The following is a 22,401-nucleotide window of genomic DNA, read 5'->3' on the forward strand; positions in this document are numbered from 1 at the left end:
TACACTTGAAAAGAAATTGTATTCTTCTGTTGCTGGGTACAGTGCTCCAACAGGCCCATTAGAACTAACTTGTCAGTTGCGATGTTCGAATCCTGCATTCTTACTGACTGTCGCTGTTTTACTCATCAAATATATTTGAGGCATATTAAATCTCCTACCTTGTGTGTGAGTTGGTTTTTTTCTTTTTGTAGTTTTAACAGCTTTTTGCTTTCTACATTTTGAGGCCATGTTAGAATTGAACCAAATCTTCTATCAAGGTGTAATAATACTCTTTAGTTCTAATGATGCCTATTGTCCTGACATTTCTGCTTGTCTGCTCCTAATAAAACTATACCAGCTTTCTTTTGGTTGGTATTTGCTTGGTATGTCTTTTCCCATCTGCTTTAGTTTTTAACTTTTCTGGGTTTTGTGTGTGTGTTTTCTGTTTTAGATGCCATTCTTTAGAGTTCTATGGGTCAGTCCCAGCAGGAAGCAGACAGCATAATTAAACTGGGATAATCCACAGAGGTTTTGATAAAGAGGCTATTTACAAAGGTGTGAGCAGAGCAAAACAAAGCCGCAACTTTGGAAAGTGAAGTTCTTTGGGGCCAGTAACAGAAGGTGTGTTAAGCCCTTAGGTATACTATATTCTACTAGCATCAGGAGGGCTGGGTTGAGACCCTGAGGGATGCTGGCTGCTGGGGGCAGCTAGAGGGAAACAAAACAAAACAAAATAAAACCTCATAAATAAATATCTCCTCCCTCCCTCCATTCTCCTGTGGAGTTTCCCCTGGCTGAACTCATCGGTAAGCCACAGGCAAAGAGTCTGTGATGAGGCCAGCCTCCGATGATAGGGTGGAGTGGAGGAGAATTGAGAATGGGGCTGGTGGGCATGAGAGACACACCCAACACAACAGCAAATACATTTTTTTAAAAAATCTACTACGACAATTTTTGTCTTCTAAAGTGAAGCCAATGGACTATTTACCTTGATTGAAACTACTGAGAGTTGGACTTGTTTTGTGTGTTCTCATTGGTTTCTTCTTCTTCTTCTTCTTTTTTTTTTTTTTTCCTTAATTTTCTGTGCCTCTGAGGTCCCAGCTTTCTGCAGGTGCTATAAAACTCTCTGGGTAGGCTCCCCAGATCCAGCAAATACCCTAAGGCACAAGCCACCATCATTATTACTCCATTGACCTCTCTGACTGTCAACATTTCAATCAGCATTTAAAATTCTCTCTGTGGGCAGGCAAGACGCTTAGTCTTCCTATGGCCAGAGGTAGGATTCTAGAACATCTTTTAATACTTCAATTCTGTCTTTGACTTGGGGTAACTTGTTAGTAATTTAGAAAAAAAATATTTACCTTATACTAAAAAATTCAAACATTATGGAGAAAATCAAATCCTAAACAAACTGGGAATGAAAAAAAAAAGAACTATCAAAACTCTGGAGGAAAATTTTAAGATTATCTGTAAAAAATTAAAGGTCAAATAGCATAGCAGAAAAAATATTTATAGGAACTATGACAAATCCTGGGTTATTATTACATCCGTATTTTTACCTGGAGTACTTCTCAGCTTAGTAACGACAGCACTGAGACCTCTTGGGACAAAACAGAAATGGCAATTTTCCAAAGAAAAAACACACTTTGTACACAAACATTTGGAAAAGGTATTCATCCTCATTAGTAATCATCACAGTGCAAATTAAAGGAAGATATCCTTGATTTTCTCTAGAGCTGACCAGTGCGTGTGCCTGGTGAGACTGTAAATTGGTTCAATTATTTTGAAAAGCAAATCATTAGTAATATGCATCAAAAAGTAGATATGCTTCCATCTCTTATTTGTCCCAGTGATTTACTTCTGGTGAATGATCCCCAGGAAATAATTTTAAATTTAGGAGAAAGCTTTCTGTACTCTGCTGTCTATTTACAATAGCAAAAAAATGGGAAACAGCTTACACATCCAACAATAGATGTATGGCTTAAATAAATTTTGGCATTTCTACTTGAAGTTTTATTAAAAAAAATATAAAATGCTGCTTACAAAGGATATATAATGACATTAAAAAAGTGCTTGATATGCAAGTAATAAAAAGAAATACAGAGTTATGAAGGCAGCACGGTTAGAACTATGTAAAATGTCAGGGGGAAAAAAAAGACCAAGTAGAAACATAGATATATTTTTGAACATGACATGTTTCTGAAAAAAAGGAATAAAGTCAAATGTTTAAAAATTAAATACACTTAAGGGCGCCTGGGTGGCTCAGTCGTTAAGCGTCTGCCTTCGGCTCAGGTTGTGATCCCGAGGTCCTGAGATCCAGCCCCGCATCGGGCTCCCTGCTCAGCAGGAAGCCTGCTTCTCCCTCTCCCACTCCCCCTGCTTGTGTTCCCTCTCTCACTGTCTCTCTCTGTTAAATAAGTAAACAAACAAACAAACCCAAAAAAGGGGTTTCAGGAGAGCTCTTTCTTTTCTCTTCATCATTTTATTTTTCATTTTCAGCCACATTTAGAATTTTATCTGCAACAGTGAAATATTAAAGAAAAACTTCCTCTTTCTGTTATGTTCACCATCGGGAGACACAGAACCGACTGGCAAATGCCATGGTTCACAACCACGCACCACAGCAGTGGGGTTGGGCCCTCACCAGCTAAGCAGGAATTGATACTTCTTTTTTCCTTGAACTAGGACACCTGGGGAATGGTGCCACTCTTTGCGGTCCCTTGAACTAGTAGAAGGGAGGCAAAAAGACCAACTGAAATACTGAGTCCTATCAAAGCAAAAGGGGTTAGAAGTGAGACTTTGGGATAGCTGTGCGTATGCTGACCTTTTGAAAACCGTACTGAGCTCTCGGCTTCTGCTTCAAGAGAAGCAGGAGTGATACTCTAACTGCACTTTCCAGAAACCAGAGAGCTCAGTGACAAACTTGAAAGCCAGCACAGGAGGCTCCTGATTTCAATCTGACTTCCTTTCTAGCTGCCAATACAAGAGAGATTGAGCCATTGATCACAGATTGCAAAATTTCAACTCATCCCACCAACAGAGATGAGCTCAAAACAGATGTCAAGTAAAGAGAAGTCAGTAAAATAACAATAAAGTGAGAACAGCTCTGCTCTTAGGAAAAAAGAAATGCATGAAAAAGCTAACTGAAAGGAAGTCAGAAAACCATGGAGCTTTTTATGATTAAAAGAAAAAGGGAGGGAACCCAGTCACACAAGAGAGACTAATTTCTTCCACTTTTAACCGATTATTAAATGTTTTACTGAGTGTGCACAGCCGAAAACAGAGCTGATTAAAATTATACGAGCTCTTGATTTAAACAAGGTTCACGGATGCACGCACATTCAGTCACTCAACAAATCCTCCTCGACCTCGCTCCAAGGGCTGAGCACCGGGGGCGGGGCGAGACAAAAGCCTTAGCACTGCACCCCAAAGGCAAACTCTGTCTGTCTGCCAACACAGGAATCACATTGCACCCGTTCTAAATACGATCCTTTTGATCATCTCTCCCTCTCCACTATTTCCTACAGATTACTAAAACTCATGTTTGGGTTGCTACCTGAAAATGGGCTTTATTTAGCCTAGGTTCCCTTGAAAACGGGAGTCTGAGGCCAAGCCTAGGGGCTGAGGGCTGAGGCTTTTTTGGGAGGTAGGACCCAGGGCAATGGGAGCCAGGGGAAAGGGCAAAGGCTGGGACCACAGGAACACCAAGCTGGCTCAGCCTTCATAACCAAACAGCAGGGCTCTTGGCCAGGGGACGTCTCCCACAGAGGCTTTGTGGGACTGTAGGGGAAGGGCAGGAGCTTATCTCCTGTCTCTCCTTGGGCAAACCTCCTGAGCACTTCCGGTATGCCCCCTGCACCCCTCCAGGCAGCTGGATGCTGGGGAGCAGCATGGCTTCCCCAAGTCCTGCTGAGAAGGACCTGACCCCCTGGGGCCACTGCAGCTCCTAACTGTGTGGGAACAACTGTGCCCTAGCCCAGCCTTCACCTGGGGGCACTGAGGAGATAAGTTGGGGGCCAGGCCTCTCCACTGGGCAAGAGGCCAGGCCCAAGGGCGCAGGGGCTGAGCCATTCTGGAGAGGCACATCAGTGTGTTATGGGGTAAAATGCAATCATTACATGTGCTTGGAGGTAGCAGGCATGAACTAGCATGAGCAGTATTTGAAAAGAAAAGAAACTTTTCCCCTAGGCTTTCTTTGGTCTTCCATTCAAGCGAGCATAGCACCTTTGTGAGATACTAGAGAAGAGGAAAAGGCAGACTTGCAAAACTGAGCACCTGAGACGCACATATAGGTTCCAAGATGGCTTATCACCGAGAAGTATGTGTTGGTGCTTTTACTATTTCAGGCACTATGGCCGAACTCCGAACTTCATTTTTTTAAATAAATATTTTATTTATTTATTTGTCAGAGAGAGTGAGAGAGACAAGCAGGGGAGGAGCGGCAGGCAGAGGGAGAGGGAGGCTCCTCGCCGAGCAAGGAGCCTAATGCGGAACTCGATCCCAGGACCCTGGGATCATGACCGGAACTGAAGGCAGATGCTTAACCAACTGAGCCACCCAGGCGTCCCTGATCCAAACCTTTAAAAAATCCTCCGGAAGTATTTTTCTCATATAAAATCTTCCTACATTTGAATCTCATCCAGGCCCAGGAAGCAATAATTCTAGAGTATTCATAAGTACTATAATTCCCGTCACACATGTGCAGTAATGGGGACCGAGAGAGGTTCTGGGACCAAGCCAGCAAGTGGCCTCGTTGGAACTCAGACCACACCTGCCAGACACCCTGCTCTGGGCTCACCCCAAACAGGTCCCCACACCTGAATCCTGTGCCCCGACTCCAGTTTAGGTGGCAGCCTGGTCTTCCTCCCGCCACCCACAGGGTCACGGTCAAGTCAACTAGTGGACTGTGGTTCGGGCTTGATCTTCATGGCTTCTCTGTGCCCCTATAGTGTACTCTGCAGGTTTTGGCAAATGCACCAAAATTCTTCCTAAACTTCTTTGATCTCGCCCCAGCTTCAACTTTCACATTTGTGCTAAGGAGAGAAGCAAAGATGGGATTCCACAGAAGCAAGCAGGTGGAGTCAGGTGTAACCGGGCTGAGCTCCAAAGAAAGCCAAGATGTGTGAGAACTTCGTAAATGGCTCCGGCCCCAGGGGAACGCACCCGCGCACACACACAAAGGCCACTGAAAAGCCAGTCTGTTGGTGGGGTAGGATCTCCTCACAGCAGTTTCAAAAGCAAGCTGTTGGTTAGCAAGCTTTGGTTTCTCTGGTTGGGAAAGAAACATTGCTTAAGAAGAAGACAGAATAGACATGTACCTGCTCAGTTCAAGGCTTGAAAGAGTTTTCCATTTAGTCTGTTGACTGGATGGTGAGCCAGCTTGCCCTGAGCACAGCAATCCTGGATTCTGTTGTTTCCCAGTTCCTGGGTTCTTCAGAAAGGCAGAGCCAGTTTAATCTTCCTCAAAGGCACTGAGACTGGTCTCTGCCAGTTACCTCTAGGCCAGAACTTCCCCAGAGGGCAAATGGACCAGTTCCTAAAGACTATGGTTAGGACATAAGCTTCTAGGGGCGCCTGGGTGGCTCAGTCGTTAGGCGTCTGCCTTCGGCTCAGGTCCTGTTCCTGGGGTCCTGGGACAGAGCCCCGCGTTGGGCTCCCTGCTCCGCAGGAAGCCTGCTTCTCCCTCTCCCACTCCCCCTGCTTGTGTTCCCTCTCTCGCTGCGTCTCTCTGTCAAATAAATAAATAGAATCTTAAAAAAAAAAAAAAACTGCTTTAAGAACATATGCTTCTAGCAAGCGAATGGGGGCAGGGGGTGAGGGGGTGAGGGACCTGAGTTTCCATGACAACCCACTATATGCCAGGTTGTCCTAGAAAAGTTCACTCCCATCAGGTGCTCACAACCTGACTGTGAGAGAATTATTATTACTCACAAGGTCCCCCAGCTAGTAGCTGGTAGAGCTAGTTTTGGGTCTCAGGCCTTACTACTTCTACATTTCATGTTCTTTTCACCAAATTACACCGTGATCCCAAGTGCAGCATACCACGGACATTCTGGTATTTGTTTCACAATCTCTGGAACTTCTGCTTGTTGGCTTGCTATCACAATATTTACCCTCCCGTGTTTTAATTTATATTTTCTTTGATTACTACAAAGACTGAATATTTTTTGTTCACTGGTTATTTGTATTTTTTCTTTATAAATGGCCTTTTTAGGCTCTTTGCTGATTTTTCTACTGGGGTGCTCAGCATATTTCTTAGTGATTTGTAAGTACTCTTCATATATAAAGGCTATGATAGTATAAAGCTTTGTCTGCTTTCATCTGACTATGGGAGTTGAGATGCTAGAGATAAAGAAGGTGTCTGCCTGGGTATTGCAATTTTTTTTATACCAAATATTGTTTTTTAACTCCCTGTCTTGGAAAAGTGACTTTTTAGCATATTGAGAATTCAGACGATAACGGTTTACTGATTAGAAACATTTAGGCAGAAAAACAGTTTGATTTGTTAAATAAGCAGTTAAACCAATGGCAATTAGACCTTTATCCTTCTGAGTGGGTCTTGAGAAGAAATAAACCAAGGAAATGAGAGCCCCTGATTGTGATGTCTAGTCCTGAGGGAGGGACCGAGGCTCTACTCAGAGATGGGCTGACTCTGTTGGGATAACGAGGGGTTGGGGGACAGAGCACATTATAGGGTCTGAGCCTTGGTCATACACTAAATGCATCTCCCTTAAAGATACCCATTCCAAAAGATAGTCCTTTACCTATATGATTCCCAATAAGCAGTGGTGTGCTAGGGCGGGTTTGCATTGATGTACGACTGTCAACATTTTCAGGAACTTTGTGAACTGATTGATAAATATAGCCATTATTAAAAATATGGGACACTTGCGTGGCTCAGTCGGTTAAGTGTCTGCCTTCGGCTCAGGTCATGACCCCAGGGTTCTGGGATGGAGTCCCACAGCGGGCTCCTTGCTCAGCAGGGAGCCTGCCACTCCCCCTGCTTGTACTCTCACTCTCTCTGACAAATAAATAAAATCTTTTAAAAAAAAATTTTAAAAAACCTAAATGATATAAACTTATACTTAATACATTATATTGAAAATAAAGATAACAAATACTCAAAAATCATCACTTCCTAATCATTTTACTGGATTTTGTCATTATCCATGCTTTGAGGATTACTTACATTTATTCTACTTATACAGTAGAAATACTATCTACAGATGGCTACTTTGTATCTCTGACATCCCATTGGAGGCTTGGAATCAGCCATGCTGGGAGCATTTACACGTGGAAATTGATAAACACTACAAAACAGGGCTTGATTTACTGCTGATTTTCTAGACTTAAGAAAGTGATGGAGGAGGAATTAAACTTAAAAGTGCATTACAGGGGCGCCTGGGTGGCTCAGTCCTTAAGCGTCTGCCTTCGGCTCAGTTCATGATCCCAGGGTCCTGGGATGGAGCCCCGCGTCGGGCTCCCTGCTCTGCGTGAAGCCTGCTTCTCCCTCTCCCACTTCCCCTGCTTGTGTTTCCTCTCTCGCTGTGTCTCTCTCTGTCAAATAAGTAAATAAAATCTTTTAAAAAAAAAAAGTGCATTATATCTGTAGCCAGCCATTACATTGGCGACAGCATTAAAAAATTGAGGCAATATTTTTCCAGTGTTTGAAAACTATCATCCAATTTAGCAATAAGGTTGCCACGTCACCGACAAACAAGTTCTAACTTATATTTATTTATTTATTTATTTATTTATTTTTAAAAGATTTTATTTATTTATTCATGAGAGACAGAGAGAGAAGCAGAGGGAGAAACAGGCTCCCCGCGGAGCAGGGAGCCCGATGCGGGACTCGATTCCAGGACCCTGGGATCATGACCTGAGCCAAAGGCAGACGCCCAACAACTGAGCCACCCAGGCGCCCTCTAACTTATATTTATGCCAAAGGACAGTTGTTCATCAATTGCAACCACAGATTGGTTATACATACAAGAGTTTGGCAAAAATCAATGAATGCATTCTCTCAGAATCAATGGGCTATATGTAATTTACAATGTGAACAGTGTATTTTATTATTGTTTGCAAACTGTGTGCTACGCATACCCTTGTATCAGCAAAATTTATAATACTGTACACGCGCGCGCACACACACACACACACACACACACACACACACACACACACACGTCCCCTGGAGTGCACATAGGACAATGGTGGTCCATGGGTGGGTAAATGGGGAAGGGATGACAGGCCTCAAATAACACCCAAATAAACAGGCCTCTTAATTACAAGGTAACAGAGTACTCCATTCAACTGCAATTTGTAAATAGGCTAGAGCATAAAGCAACAATGACCATGGACCCACCACCTGATTTTGTATAGTGATGTTGAAACAGCATATGCATTCATTTACATACTTTCTATGGCGGTTTTCATATTATAATGGAAGAGCTGAATGCTTGTCAGAAAGCCTAATATATTTACTATCTGGCCCTTTACAGAAAAAATTAGCAACCATCAGGCTTGAGGGAAGTGAAAGAGACCATCTGTGGATTACTCGAGTTCATCCAAAATATTTCATAAATATTTTTCTAATTTTAATTTTATGGTATTTTTTGCCAAGCAGAAGTTTCTAATTTTATGTGTATAAATCTACCAAAATAATGCTCTCTTCTCCAAAAGGTTAGCCAATTGTTGAGAGCTTTTATTCAATACCTCATTCTTTAGTCTCCAATTTGAAATGCTATATGTAGTGTTTCTCTGTGGGTCCACTTGTGGACTCTCTTTTCTGTTCCCCCTGATTTATCTGTCTATACCAGCACCAGGGTCATACTGTTTTAATTATTTTAGTCTAAAAATGCAGTTGAGCTGTGAACAACATGGGTTTGGACTGCATGGGTCCACTTACACATGGATTTTTTTTGATAAATACAGTACTGTAAAAGTATTTTCTTTTCCTTATGATATATTTTTTAAGATTTTTAAAATTTATTTATTTGACAGAGAGAGATAGCATAAGAGCACAAGCAGGAGGAGTGGCAGGCAGAGGCAGAGGGAGAAGCAGACTCCCCACTGAGCAGGGAGTCCCATGCGGGCCTGGATCCCAGGACCCTGGGATCATGTCCTGAGCCGAAGGCAGACGCTTAACCGACTGAGCCACTCAGGAGCCCTTCCTTATGATATTCTTTTTTTAAATTTATTTTTATTTATTTTATTTTTTTATTATGTTATGTTAATCACCATACATTACATCATTAGTTTTTGATGTAATGTTCCATGATTCATTGTTTGCATATAACACCCAGTGCTCCATGCAGTATGTGCCCTCTTTAATACCCATCACCAGGCTATTCTTAATGACATTGTCTTTCCTCAAGCTACTTTACTGTAAGAATATAGTGTATAATACATACATAAAATATGTGTTGTTTATGTTATCAGTAGGGCTTATGGTCAACAGTAGGCTATTTGTAGTTAAGTTTCTGGGGAGTCAGAAGTTTTTTGTGTTTTTTTTTAAGATTTATTTATCTGAGAGAGAGAGAGAGCAGGGGAGGGGCAGAGGGAGAGGATCTCAAGCAGACTCCCCACTGACTGCAGAGCCCGATGTGGGGCTTGATCCCACAACCCTGAGATCATGACCTGAGCTGAACCCAAGTCAGATGCTTAACTGACTGAGCCACGCAGGTGCCCTGCGACTCAGAAGTTACATGTGGATTTTCGACTGTGCCATGGGTTGGCACCCCTAACCCTGTGTTGTTCAAGGGTCAACTGTACATTTGAATACCTGCATTTAATTTTGGGGGAAGTTCTCTTGTGATTCTCTGTACTCATTCTTCCAGATGAGCTTTATATTCATTCAGTTAGGTTCCTCCCATCTCCTTCATTTTATGGTAATATTGATTGAGATTGTCTTTAAATGGTAGACTTGTAGGGCGCCTGGATGGCTTAGTCAGTTAAGCAGCTGCCTTTGGCTCAGGTCATGATCTTGGTGTCCTGGGATCGAGCCCCGAGTTGGGCTCTCTGCTCCGAGGGGGGTTGGCTTTTCCATCTCCCTCTATGCTCTCTCCCCTTCTCTCTCGCTCTCTCGCTCTTGTTCTATCTCAAGTAAATAAATAAAATCTTTAAAAGAAAAATAAATGGTAGACTTGTGAAAAATGGCTATCTCAATGATATTGAAGCTTGAAACACAGTACAGAGGAAAACCCTTTAAAAATCAATAACCATCTATTCTAAGTGCCTATTGTGTTTCAAGTGCTCTGGTGGGTCAAAAAAAAAATAAAGGGCTGTGCCCGCAATCATGCTCGCTTGACTCTCAGTCCAGGTGAAGCAGCCTCTCAGCAGAAACCCTTTCTAGAAGTCATGCCCATAGCACACAGCAGATATTCCTAGTACAAGGCACCTGTTAGACTTCAATATTTGATTTGATCTTTAAAATTAGGACACTTAAAATAAAACAAACAACCAAAAATATCCTAACGCCCAGATATAGGAAAACCACTGGCCACAGGGCTAAAAAGAGAAACATTAACTAAAGGCTGCCTGTGGTCACTGAGTCCAGGCTCTGCCCTTGTGGCTGCGTGAGCTCGGTCAAGGTCTTCTGTGTAGCTTGGAACTAGCTTCCTCTCCCACAAAATGAGGATCAAAACACTCATAATAAGATTGCCATGAGGAGTCATGTTAATAATATAACACCAAGCACTTGGCCCGGACTTCTAAATTTAATCCTTCCAACAGCCCAGGAACCGAGATTCAGAGAATGGCAATGACCTGTCCGGGGCCACAGCGGGCAAGTGGCAGAATATAGATCTGATGAGCAGGCTGGTCCCAGAGCTGAACCTCTATGGTATGCGGGTCCTTTAAAAACAAGCAAATACACACACACACACACACACACACACACTCATATATGTACCCACTTACACCCACACCAGACACACAATACATTCACGCATACATACATACCTGAATGTACATATATACACACACACGATACCCACTCCATTCCATTTACACACACACACACAGTTTGATGCCCTGCCTTATTCCTAGATAGATTTCAGGGTAAAGAAAATCCAAAAAACCTAGTCCAAAGAAGCTAGCTCTCCCATGGCATACTGAACCTTTTTTGTTCCTCACATACATAATGGGGAATTAAGATATATTTGCTCCCAGGCAACTTTATCGTTGTTATTTTATTTAATTGTGCAACTTAAATTTCTAGGACAGTCTTTCATTTTTGACCTCTTGGGAAGAAATGTTCCCCCTAGGTATATTTTTTGTTTCCCAGTTTCATGATGGAAATTTTCAAATAAAGACAAAATAGAGAAGGCAATACAGTGAGTTCCCACGTCCCCATCACACAGGGCCAACAATCACCAACGTTCTGCCCATTTTTCTCGGTCTATCCCCTCCTCACTGCCCCCACCCCACATCCCCTGAAGTATTTATTTTTTAAACTCAGCAAAATTTATAATACTGTACAAAGAAGCTAGCTCTCCCATGGCATACTGAACCTTTTTTGTTCCTCACACACATAATGGGGAATTAAGATATATTTGCTCCCAGGCAACTTTATCGTTGTTATTTTATTTAATTGTGCAACTTAAATCTCTAGGACACTCTTTCATTTTTGACCTCTTGGGAAGAAATGTTCCCCCTAGGTATATTTTTTGTTTTTTAGGTAAGCTCTACCCCCAATGTGGGGCTTGACCCCAAGATCAAGAGTCCTATGCTCTACTGAGGGAGCCACCCAGGCGCCCCTCCCCTGAAGTATTTTAAAGCAAATCCTAGGGGCTCCTGGGTTGCTCTGATTCTTTTTTTTTTTTTTTTTTAAGATTTTATTTGTTTGACAGAGAGAGACACAGCGAGAGAGGGAACACAAGCAGGGGGAGTGGGAGAGGGAGAAGCAGGCTTCCCACCAAGCAGGGAGCCCGATACGGGGCTCGATGCGGGGCTTGATATGGGGCTCGATGTGGGGCTCGATCCCAGGACCCTGGGATGGAGCCTGATGCGGGGCTTGATCCCAGGACCCTGGGATCATGACCTGAGCCAAAGGCAGACACTTAACAACTGAGCCACCCAGGCGCCCCTGGGTTGCTCTGATTCTATACTGACTTTTAGCAATGACACCAATACCTGATGGATAATAGAGAAGCACTGACTATCGTCCCACTCCCCTCTTTGATACATTTTACTGCTCCCCCAGATCAGTGGGAATCTGGAAATGCTGGTGAAACCAAGAAAAGCCTGGCCCATGTGGGTTGCTGCTCTTTTGGAATCAGAGGCAAGACGAGGGGGAAAAAGAAAGAAATTTCAATCAGGGAGAAAAAGTGAATTCTCTGCATTCAAGAGAAATGACACAGAGGTTTTAAAAATGCCATCAACTGTCTGAGACAGTCTATTTATGACTCCGTGAATACCAACTTTGTGAAACTAAAGCCCATCGGAGCCCTGGGATAAGATACACGGTGTCGGTTACAGAGAGAGGATTGGAAAGCATGCCTGATGATATTTTCCATTTCAAGTTGATGCCTCACAACTCCCCTCACGGGGGAAGAGGGTGGGAGGTGCCCAAGCTCCTCAGGTGGTTGTGAAGGAAGCATGAGCCCAGGACAGGGACGAACCACAGCCCTGGTGAAGCTCTCCATGCAGGGCATGGAGCTGAACCCTTAGGGCGGAGTGGGGTGCAGAGGCGAAGAATGAAGAAGCATGCTTCAACCTGCACCTGCCCAGAGGATCCGGCGTGTCGCCCGTATGCAGTCTAAGTAAGTGCATGCTGAATGAATGAGTGCGCGCCGAGCACAGGTATTCCTGGTGCCCCTCAAGGCCAAAGTCACTTCCAGCTGAGCAGGGGAGGACCCACAGTGTCATGTGCAGCCGGGTGCTTACAGAAGCCCCAGGTCACAAGGAGGTGCTAGGGGCTTCCCCGTGCCCGAGGGGGCCACACAGGATACCTACCAGGGCAGGGGGGCTAGCTTAAGTGGTGCTCTGCCTTGTGCCCCAGGTGTGACCACCAACGTGGGCTCTGAGGTGAGGGGGGCAGGAGGGGGAGTGGGGCCCCGATCCTAAGTTACTTGTCTTATAGGAGAAAAGGCACAGCAATAAGGTCAGGTGTCATTATGGACTGAACGCTTGTATTCCCCCAAATTCATACATATATTTATTTTTTAAAGATTTTATTTATTTATTTATTTGAGAGACAGAGAGCAAGAGAGAGAGCACGAGCGTGGTGAGCGGCAGAGGGAGAAGCAGACTCCCCGCTCAGCAGGGAGCCCGATGCAGGGCTGGATCCTGAGACTGCGGGATCATGACCTGAGCCGAAGGCAGATGCTTAAGGGACTGAGCCACCAGGTGCAACAACCCCCGCCCCCCGCCCCCCGCCTCGCGCGCCACAATGTTGAAACCTGCCCCCAATGTGATGGTATTAGCAGGTGGGGCCTTAGGGAGGTGATTAGGTCCGGAGGGTGGAGCCCTCGTGAATGGGGCTATTGTTTTACTAAAAGTGACCCCAGAAAGTTAGCTCGCTGAGCTTCTGCCATGCGAGGAGACAAGGAAAAGGCAACCACCTGCAATGGGGAAGAGAGCCCTCGCCGGAACCCGCCCACGATGGCAGTCTGACCTCTGACTTCCCTGCTTCTGCTTCCAGAGCTATGAGAAATGAATTTATGCTGTTGATATACCTAGTCTCCAGCACTTTGGTACAGCAGTTTGAATGGACTAAGACATCAGAGATTTGGGAAAAGCGGAGGCAGGAGGAGCTGACTGATCCCAGGCCTGTTCCAAACCAGATGCCGGGGACTGAGGCTGACATGTTTCCCAGGGGACTGAAGCTTCTTGCATTCAGAAAGACCCAGACTTAAAATTTTGAGCATTCTAGATGGAAACCTTCTAAAATGCAGCCATACTTCTCCAGAAGATGTTCTGCAAGGTGGGACCTTTGCTCTGGCCCCTTGTGGGCTCTGGATGGCAACTGGGGTGGTCTGCGGGGTGCTCGGCTTGCATGCCCACCCTGGATGCTGAGCTCCCCGCGGAGCCCACTCTCCCACCCCCTGGCCCACGCCTGCTTCCTGGTGAGGGGCAAGGTCCTAGTGTGCCGGGATCCAGCACTCAGTAGAGTTCAATAAAGGTGTGCTGAACGCAAGAATGAATGAAAAGCCACTTGTAAACACAACACAGCTGTGAATCAGGATGCGCACTCCTTTCCACTCCTTGCTTGTCTCCCGGAGGAGAGTGATCCTGGGAGCAGACACACCCTTCCCTTGGCCCAGGAACTGAAGAGAAGCAGGAATGACTAATCTGCTACACAGTTTTCAAAGAATAGTTTTAAAGTGAATGACATAAATCAAGTTCAGTCTGACAGGAGGTGAGGATTGTTTGAGCTGGCATATTCAGAAGACTCAGTTACTTAATAAACCCTGGTCTTAACTGAGATTTTAAAGTACTATTCCAGAGCACTCCATTGGAGCGGTGTTGGTGGTTGGTTGGTTTGTTTAAGCAATTAAGTGAGTTGCAGAGATTTGAAGGATATTGAAATGAACCACAAAGGAACCAGCACCTCGCCCCCAAAACAGGGTCCCAGAAGCAGTGTAGAGAAATGGGAACAGCCCTGCTCTTTCTGGTCAGCCTGTCTTTGTATTTGCTGCATTATTCTTGGCACTAAGCCGGCAGTGACCTGGTACCGAGAGGCCTCCCTGACCCGACAACCAGGGACAGAAAGACGTGCTCTGGGACCGATCATGCCCTGGGCACCGACAACACTGACAGGCAGCTCCCAGGCCCACCTTTCTCCTGGGCCCCAGAATGCTGGACTCAGTGGGAAACTGGTCAACTGGCATCGCCTTCTGTGGCTGAGGTCAGCAACAGACACGGCCAGACAGACCCGAACGTGTCAGCGTTGCAGATAGCCCTGCTGTGAAAGGCAGACTGGTTGAAAGCTCATTCTCACTCCTTTTTTTTTTTCCCCTCTCCCTCCCTTCACCCTGGAGAGATGCTGCTGGAACCAAGACCAAGTCCACCTCTTGCAGAGGGAGGAAGCGCTAATGCCTGGGTGTGATGAGCGTGCAGCCCAGAGAGAGGCACCCATCCTGCTTGTGCACAGAAAGAAGGGCTTGAAGTAAACAGCAGTGGTGAGGCCGCTTGCCTGCACTTGTTTCTGCAAAGGCCGGCTGGGGAGCGGCACCTCTCTACGGGGTAAATCTCGTGCAAATGAACCGCCGTAGGAACAGCCATAGGAACATGCAGACTCTCTGTGACAGTGTGTCCCGGTCCCCCAAATTCCAATAAACCACCGAAGGTCAGAGCTAGAAGAGCTTCTTCTGGTCCTGTCTCACCCAGCCAAAGACCCAGGTTCTTATCAGGCCCAAGGATGGACATTGGCCTGTGTCGGGACTTCATGCGGGGGGGGGGGCCCCCCCTTGGGAGGTAACCCTTGCATTGCTAAGCCGGCGTTCAGCTGTAGTACTGAGAGCAGCTGAAAATGTGGCGATCACAGAACGCTCCAGCTGGACTCATTCATTCACCAAAATGACCACTGCACACCTGTGATGACCTGCACAGCAGAGGTGCTGGGAACCTGGCAGGAGCCAGAAGACAAAGTTCTAGAGATGAGCGTGGAAGATGAGGGCAGGAGCCAGGGAGCTGAGGAGGTGGGAAGGGGTGTGGGGAGGCGCGCAGCATATGAGTCTCTGCTGGGTACCATGGCAACCCCCAAGCTTGGTACCTGCACTTGTGAGAATCATCATGGCGTAAATAGATCTCCTCCCAGTGCTCACCCCTGGAGGACTCCAGGGTATCCCCACTCGCCCCTTGGGAGAGCTTGTCCACACTGTGGCTTTCACTACCAGCTACTTGCTGATAACACTTAAACGTGTATTTCCAGCCTGGACCTCCGCCCTGATGGCCAGGTACACATCTGAACCTGGATTTGTCACAGGTAACCCCCCACCCCAAACTGAGCTCCTGATCTTCTCTCCGGCGCCCCCTCTCTTGCAATGTTGCACATCCGGGAAACTGTTAAGTCTATTCATACACTGCACAGAACAAAACTTCTGGAGTCATCGACGCCTCCTCTTTTCTCTCATAGCCCACATCTGATGTCAGCACATCCTCTCAACACTGCTTTTGGAATCTGACTGCTTTGAATATCTCTACTGCTACCACCCTGGTCTGAGTCACCTTCTCTCCTATTGTGATGACCTCTTCACTGGCCTCCTTGCCTCTCCCCACCTCCAACCACACTTGAGGGTAGTATAACCAAGCTGTCAGAGGGAGCCTGTTAACCCAGAAGTTCAGGGCATCTCTCTCCTCTGCTTAAAATCCCCCAGTGGTTTCCCACCAATCCTTGCGATGGCCTACAAAGCCCGGCACCATCTGGTCTTGCAGGATCTGGGGTACCACTCAACACACCCCATCAGCACCTGCATGTTGATACACCCAGCCACGGGAAGTGCTGGTCCGGGGGTCTGGGATCTCCTAGGTGCCTGCGATCTCAACACCCACCCCACCCCTGCAGGAGAAGGACAGCTCCAGCGTGTCTGGAAGAGGAGTGACATGTGGGCAGGCTAGAGATGGGGAAAGGGTAACCTCAGGCCAGCAAGATCCCCTCCAGGATGTGGATGAGCCACATGGGCCACAGCCTTGGAGAGAGGCACTTCCTCTCTTAGATTTCAGAGAGCATCTTGCTCAGATCTGTTTCCCAGCCAGCCAAAGACACCAAGGCCCAGACCTGACTTGCAAAGTTCTTAGAGGTATACATAAATATCTACCAGAATCACAACAGTGTGCATGTTCTTCCCCGCTACAGACATGGGCTTTGGACAGACAAGTTGTGCCGTCTGAACACACAGCCCCACAGATGCATGTATCTGTGTGGGTGCGGTCGCCAGTCTCAGTCGTGCTGGCCCCCAGGGCAAGGGGCGGTGTTGACGGGCAGGGGAAGTCTGCGGGGGAATGCTTGAGGATGCAGGTGGCAGGAGACGTTAATCCTTAACTTTTAACAGCAGGCCAGGGCACTCCCGGGCTTTTAAAAGAATTCAGGAGTTTCTACTTTTAAAATATGTGAATTCCAGGTGATCTAAAATTTTGCATTTTTGTATTTTTAGAGTTTGTTACAGTAATGTCTTTTCAAGACGGTCATTTATTATCCTAAAGGAAGAAAGAAAGTGATTTTTTTGGGGGGGAGGCAGGGGAACCTTACAGATGACTTGATCATTTAAGTCAATTTTCTACATAAGGCAAGTCAATGCTCTTTTCTTCTCCTTGATTAAAAAAAAATCCCCCAAAACTATGCTTCATGAAAAATTCAGAAAAGGACAAGAGCAGGAGAAGTTTCTAGGGTGATCAAGAAGTAGGCCCCTGGGAACAACAGAAAAATGAAAGCAAACCGCAGAGAAAGGTCTCCACAGAGAAGCAAGACTGGAGCCTAGTTCCTGCCCTTCACTATGAGTCCGAATCCGACAGAGAGAGATAGGAAGACATCAGAGACCGCTCTCAGTGACCACAGCAGAAGACGTAATGATTATTCTCATTTTCTCTCCTGGTGTAGCCCCATCACCTCCCGCAGTGCCTGGCCCAAAGTAGGGATTCAATAAAGATTGCTTCAAGAAATGGTTATGAACCAAAAAGAGAGTGATGAAAGGCTACCTTCCCAGAGGGGGGGAAAAAGAATCCAGAGGCAAAATTAAGAAAACCCTTCCGTTTACAGTAGCATCAGAGAGAACAAAATACTTAGAAGCAAATGTCACCAAGGACGTACGAAGTGTGTGGACCGAAAACCACAAAATAATGCTGAAAGAAATGAAAGAAGATCAAAATAAAGGAAAAGACATTCATATCCATGGATTGGAAAACTCAATAATGTTAAGATGGCCATATTCCCCAAATTGAACTAGATTCAGTGAAATCTCTATCAAAATTCCAACTACTCCCCCACCCCCACAAGAAATCAACAAGATGATCCTATAATTTGTATGAAATTGCAAGGGATCCAGAGTCGCCAAAACCATCTTGAAACAGAAGAACAAAGCTGGAGAACTCATAGCTCCCAATTTTGAAACTTGCTACAAAAGCTATGGTAATCAAAACAGTGTGGTACTGCCCTAGGGACAGGTGAACAGACCAGCGGGATAGACCCAAGAGTCCAGAAATAAACTCATACATCTATGGCCGATTAATTTTCAACAAGGGTGCCCAAATCATCCAATGGAGGCCAGAACGGTTTTTTAAAACATATGGTGCTGGGGCAACTGAATAGCCATATACAAAAGAATGAATATGCACCTTTACTTCTCAGTATATAGAAAATTGATTCAAAATGGATCAAAGTCCTAAATGTAAGAGTTAAAACTATAAAACTCTTAGAAGAATATAGATTTTAATCTTGCCCTTAGATCAGGCGATAGTTCCTTAAATATGACACTAAAAGCACAAGCTTATAAAAGAAAAAAAACTGAATTTCATTAAAATTGAAAACTTTGGTGCATCAAAGGGCATAATCAATAAAGTGAAAGAACAACCCACAGAATGGGAGGGAAAATTAGCAAATCGGGTATCTGATTAGGATCTAGTATCCAGAATATTTAAAGAACACTTACAACCCAATAATAAAAGACAAACAACCCAGTTTTTAAAACAGGCAAAAGATCTGAATAGACATTTCCCCAAAGAAGATGTAAAAATGTCCAATAAGCCCACGAAAAGATGCTCAGCATTATTAGTCATTAGGAAAATTAGTGCAAATCAAAACCCCAATGAGATATACTTCACACCCACTAGGATGGTTATAATGAGAAGGAAATGAAAATAACAAAACAAGTGTCGATGACGATGGAGAGAAACTAAAATCTTCGTATCGTGCTGGTAGGAAGGTAAAATGGTACACAGCCACTGTGGAGAACAGTTGGACGGTCCTTCAACCAGTCAAACATAGCATTACCATACAACCCAGCCATTCCATTCACAGGTATACAACCAAGAGAACTGAAGACGTACACCCAGTTGGATGTTCAAAGCAGCATGATTCATAATAGCCATTAAGTAGAAACAACCCAACTGTCCATCAACTCATGAAAGGATAAACCAAATATTATATACACAATCATATACATACACTTAAATCGTATTTAGTCGGGAAAGGGAATGAAGCATGGAAACATACCACAACATGGATGAGCCTTGAAACCATTATGCTAACTGGAAGAACCAGTTGCGAAAGGCGACATATTGTGTGATTCCGCTTACGTGAAATGTCCGGAAGAGGCAAATCCATAGAGACAGAGAGTTGATTAGGGGTTGCTGGGGGCTGGGAGAGTGGGGATAGTCTGATTCACGGGTATGGGGCATCTCTTTGGAGTGATGACAAAGTTCTGGATTTAGGTAAGTGGTGACTATTTTACAACGCTGTGAATGTTCTGAAGGCCAGTTAGTTACACACTTTAAATAAAAAGGATTTCCGTGGTGAATTGTACCTCCATTAAAAAAAAAAAAAAAGACTTACCAGAGACATTACAGTTAAATAAAAGTCTGGAGTTGACAAAGGGTTGAGATACGAAGTGGAGTGTGAAATTTCTTTGAGCTACTGACCTTGCTTCTCTGGGTTGCGGACCTGGGACGGCATGTCTTGGATTTCCAAGGTCCATTCCCCCTCAGCCTTTTCTCCCCAGCAGTGCACAGTCATGAATTCCCAGTTTGTAAACCCTTCATTGGAATGATCCAGCAATCTGCAATTGGAGACTCAGGATGAGAACACAAAAGGGTCAGGAAAGGAGTGGTGGGGAGGGGGCCAGGTCTGAGGAGGGCTGTCTCCCGCCTCGGAATTACTCCCTGGGTGATGGGTACGATCATCCCTCTGAACAGCACCCCAAGGGCAGCAGCTTTGAGAACGGAAGAAAAAGAGGTCTGGCCCTCAGCTGAGGTAAAGGCAGGTAACTGCTTTCAAACCCTTGCATGATGACCCAGCCCTGGCCAACAGTTTCCCCTCCATTATTCCATTGGGTCCCCCAAATATTCTGAGAGGCAGGCAGGCTGGCAGGACTCACTGTTGCCCAACAGGGACTTAGCCAGTGATGGTCTCCCTCCTGCCATCCTCATTGATAGACCAAGAGATCTCAAGTGTCGTGATTAGTGGCCGGTCCAACAGCCAGTGACCGGCCGAGCTTAATGGAGTTTCAACAGGTGCATTTGGGGGAGATGACATAACTAAGGGGTCTGGTTGTTTTCCAGTGTGTGCGGGAGGCACCCCTGGGTGCAGCGTGGGGTTGGCGCAGGAGCTCCCTCCCCTCAGCCAGCCTCCCCCTCGGGGTTCTGATGAGCCTCCATACCCCAAGGTCTTCCCAGACTGGGACTTGAGCCCAGAACCATTTTCTCTTGTTTGACTTGAGCAGGAAACAGGAAGCAACTCATGGGCGCCCTCTTTCTTCCAATATCCCGTGAACAATCTCCAGTTCTTCTCCCTTCCCCTTCCTTCCCCATCTAACTTGGCATCTCTTGGAAGAGGGTCTTAATCCAAGGGCTCTTTATTGCTCGTCAGAAGTTCAGATGCATGTTTTGCGTGATGTAAGATTGGAGTCCTGATTTGGGTGTTCTCTGAACATCCAACGAACCTATAAACATGCTTATAGAGAGAACGTTCCCTGCATGGAGAAGAGTGAGGGGAAGGGGCACACCCTGTCCTTTCTGCTAAGAAACTGCAAAGGTCAAGGCTGATTTTCACACAAGATGCCAAGCCAAACGCAACACACTCAGGACAGAACAAAGACAAACTGTCCTTTAAGGGCTGAAAGACTTAACGAATGTCCACTTAACTCATTGTGAAAAAAATATTGCAACCTGAAAAAGCGGCCAAATTGAGCGAGATGTGAAGGAAAGGAGAAGGTAATAGATCCCCAAATACACACTCTTGACATAATCACAATCTGTCCCTTGGAAAAAAAACAAAGTCCCAAGATGCAGAAGACTGCCAAGTGGCCGCAAGGCAGGTTTAATGTGCTTGATGGCACAGGAACAGCAAACGGGTCGTCGTGAACCCAACGAACTTGGAAGGACCCACTCTCTCTCATCTGAGCGGTTCACGCTGGGCCTGAGCAGGATGGAGGTAGGAAAACCAGAGGGCAAGCAAGCCAGTGAGGGGGGAATGCCCGGGGTGCGGGGGAGCCTGGAAAGTTCTTCCAGGTCAGGTAGATGGATGGAAGCTGGACAGGACGGGAAGCCAGCTGCCCATGCCAGGCATTTTCTTCTGCATCATCATATCCAGTTCTTATAGCAATCCTGCCTGCAACAGGAGTGAAGTGACATTTCCGGAGGTTAGGAGTAAAGAGGGGAGAAATGGCTGGCTCCCCACTGGGAAGTGAAGGAGCAGGGTTAGAAGCAGCTCGAGCCTCTGGGCTCCAAAGCCCATCTTTGGTCCTGGTCCTTGCAGGTCACAGCCGCCCCAACCTCTAAGCCTCACGGTGACTCTCGGTCAACCCAGGTCACTCTCTGGTGCCTGTACCCAGCTCCTGCCCCGAAGTCAGGGCTCACCACCTTGGATGCCTCCTTGTGTCCAGCCTGCAGCAAACGGGGCTCCAGGGAGGTGACCTCGCGGGAGCCCAGAGAAGCGGAGCCTTGCCTGGCCTTGGGTGCCTGAAGCCGACCCGCCCATCTGCCCAGCTCCAGTCTGGAGTTCGCAGGGGGAACGAGAGCCTACAGCAGAGGACTTCTGATCTTCCAAGGAATGCTAGAAATCTGGACTTTTCCACGGAATCTCTCAAAGTCCCAGTAATAGTAATTTGCAACTCTGGTTGCAAAAGAGCACAATGCTGTGGCTGACCAGCTGGTACTCTCAGGCTGCTCACGGCCTTGCTTGTCTCCTCTGGGCAGAGGATGGCCCCGGCCTACCCCCAGTGGGGAAAAATGCCCCCTGTGGCTCTTGGGCTACGAGGGTGGAACCTAACCTGGTGGGGCCTGAGCCGGATGGCCAAGCCCTGGGAACCCACGCAGCCAGGATCTGGTCTCAAGGCTGGTTCCAGGGCACCGACCACAAACTCAGTGCTGGCCTGCTGGCCGCTGCCTGTCAGCCCCCTCTGCAGTGAGGTATGGAGGGCAGGGCACAGCTCCCCGCCCCATCACACAAAGGCTGGCATCTGCCTGTCCGTGCAGCAGGCCAGTCCGTCTGTCTTCTGCCAAGTAGGGGTGGGATGGAAGGGGACTAAGAAAAAGGGCAACTCCTGCCCGGTCCCGAACAGAGGCATTCTCGCGACCCCCAATTCTGAACCCTACAGCCCAACTCTGGCTGCCGCCCCAGGCAGGTAACCCAACTGAGGCAAGCGGGCCCAGTGCGGGCAAGCAGGGAGTGGGGCCACAGCCCAGGGGACGGGGACGGGCCGTCCCCGTCAGGTACCCTCAGGGTACCTCCTGAGGTGGCGGGGGACACAGTTCGGTTGCCAGTTC

General features: G+C 46.4%; 1 protein-coding gene across 2 annotated transcripts in view; it reads right to left on the bottom strand.

The window, feature by feature from the left end:
• Positions 1-22,401, bottom strand: part of PCSK6 (proprotein convertase subtilisin/kexin type 6) — a 185,610-nt gene that overhangs the window by 35,214 nt on the left and 127,995 nt on the right. For both annotated transcript variants that reach the window (XM_073882509.1, XM_073882508.1), the window contains exon 13: positions 19,558-19,694. In XM_073882509.1, coding sequence (XP_073738610.1) covers positions 19,558-19,694 — 137 coding nt within the window. The remainder of the gene's footprint in view (positions 1-19,557; positions 19,695-22,401) is intronic.

Source organism: Callorhinus ursinus, unplaced genomic scaffold (assembly GCF_003265705.2).
Source record: "Callorhinus ursinus isolate GAN/ISIS: 27379988/994484 unplaced genomic scaffold, GSC_fseal_2.0 scaffold47, whole genome shotgun sequence".
NCBI classification, from domain to species: Eukaryota; Metazoa; Chordata; class Mammalia; order Carnivora; family Otariidae; genus Callorhinus; species Callorhinus ursinus.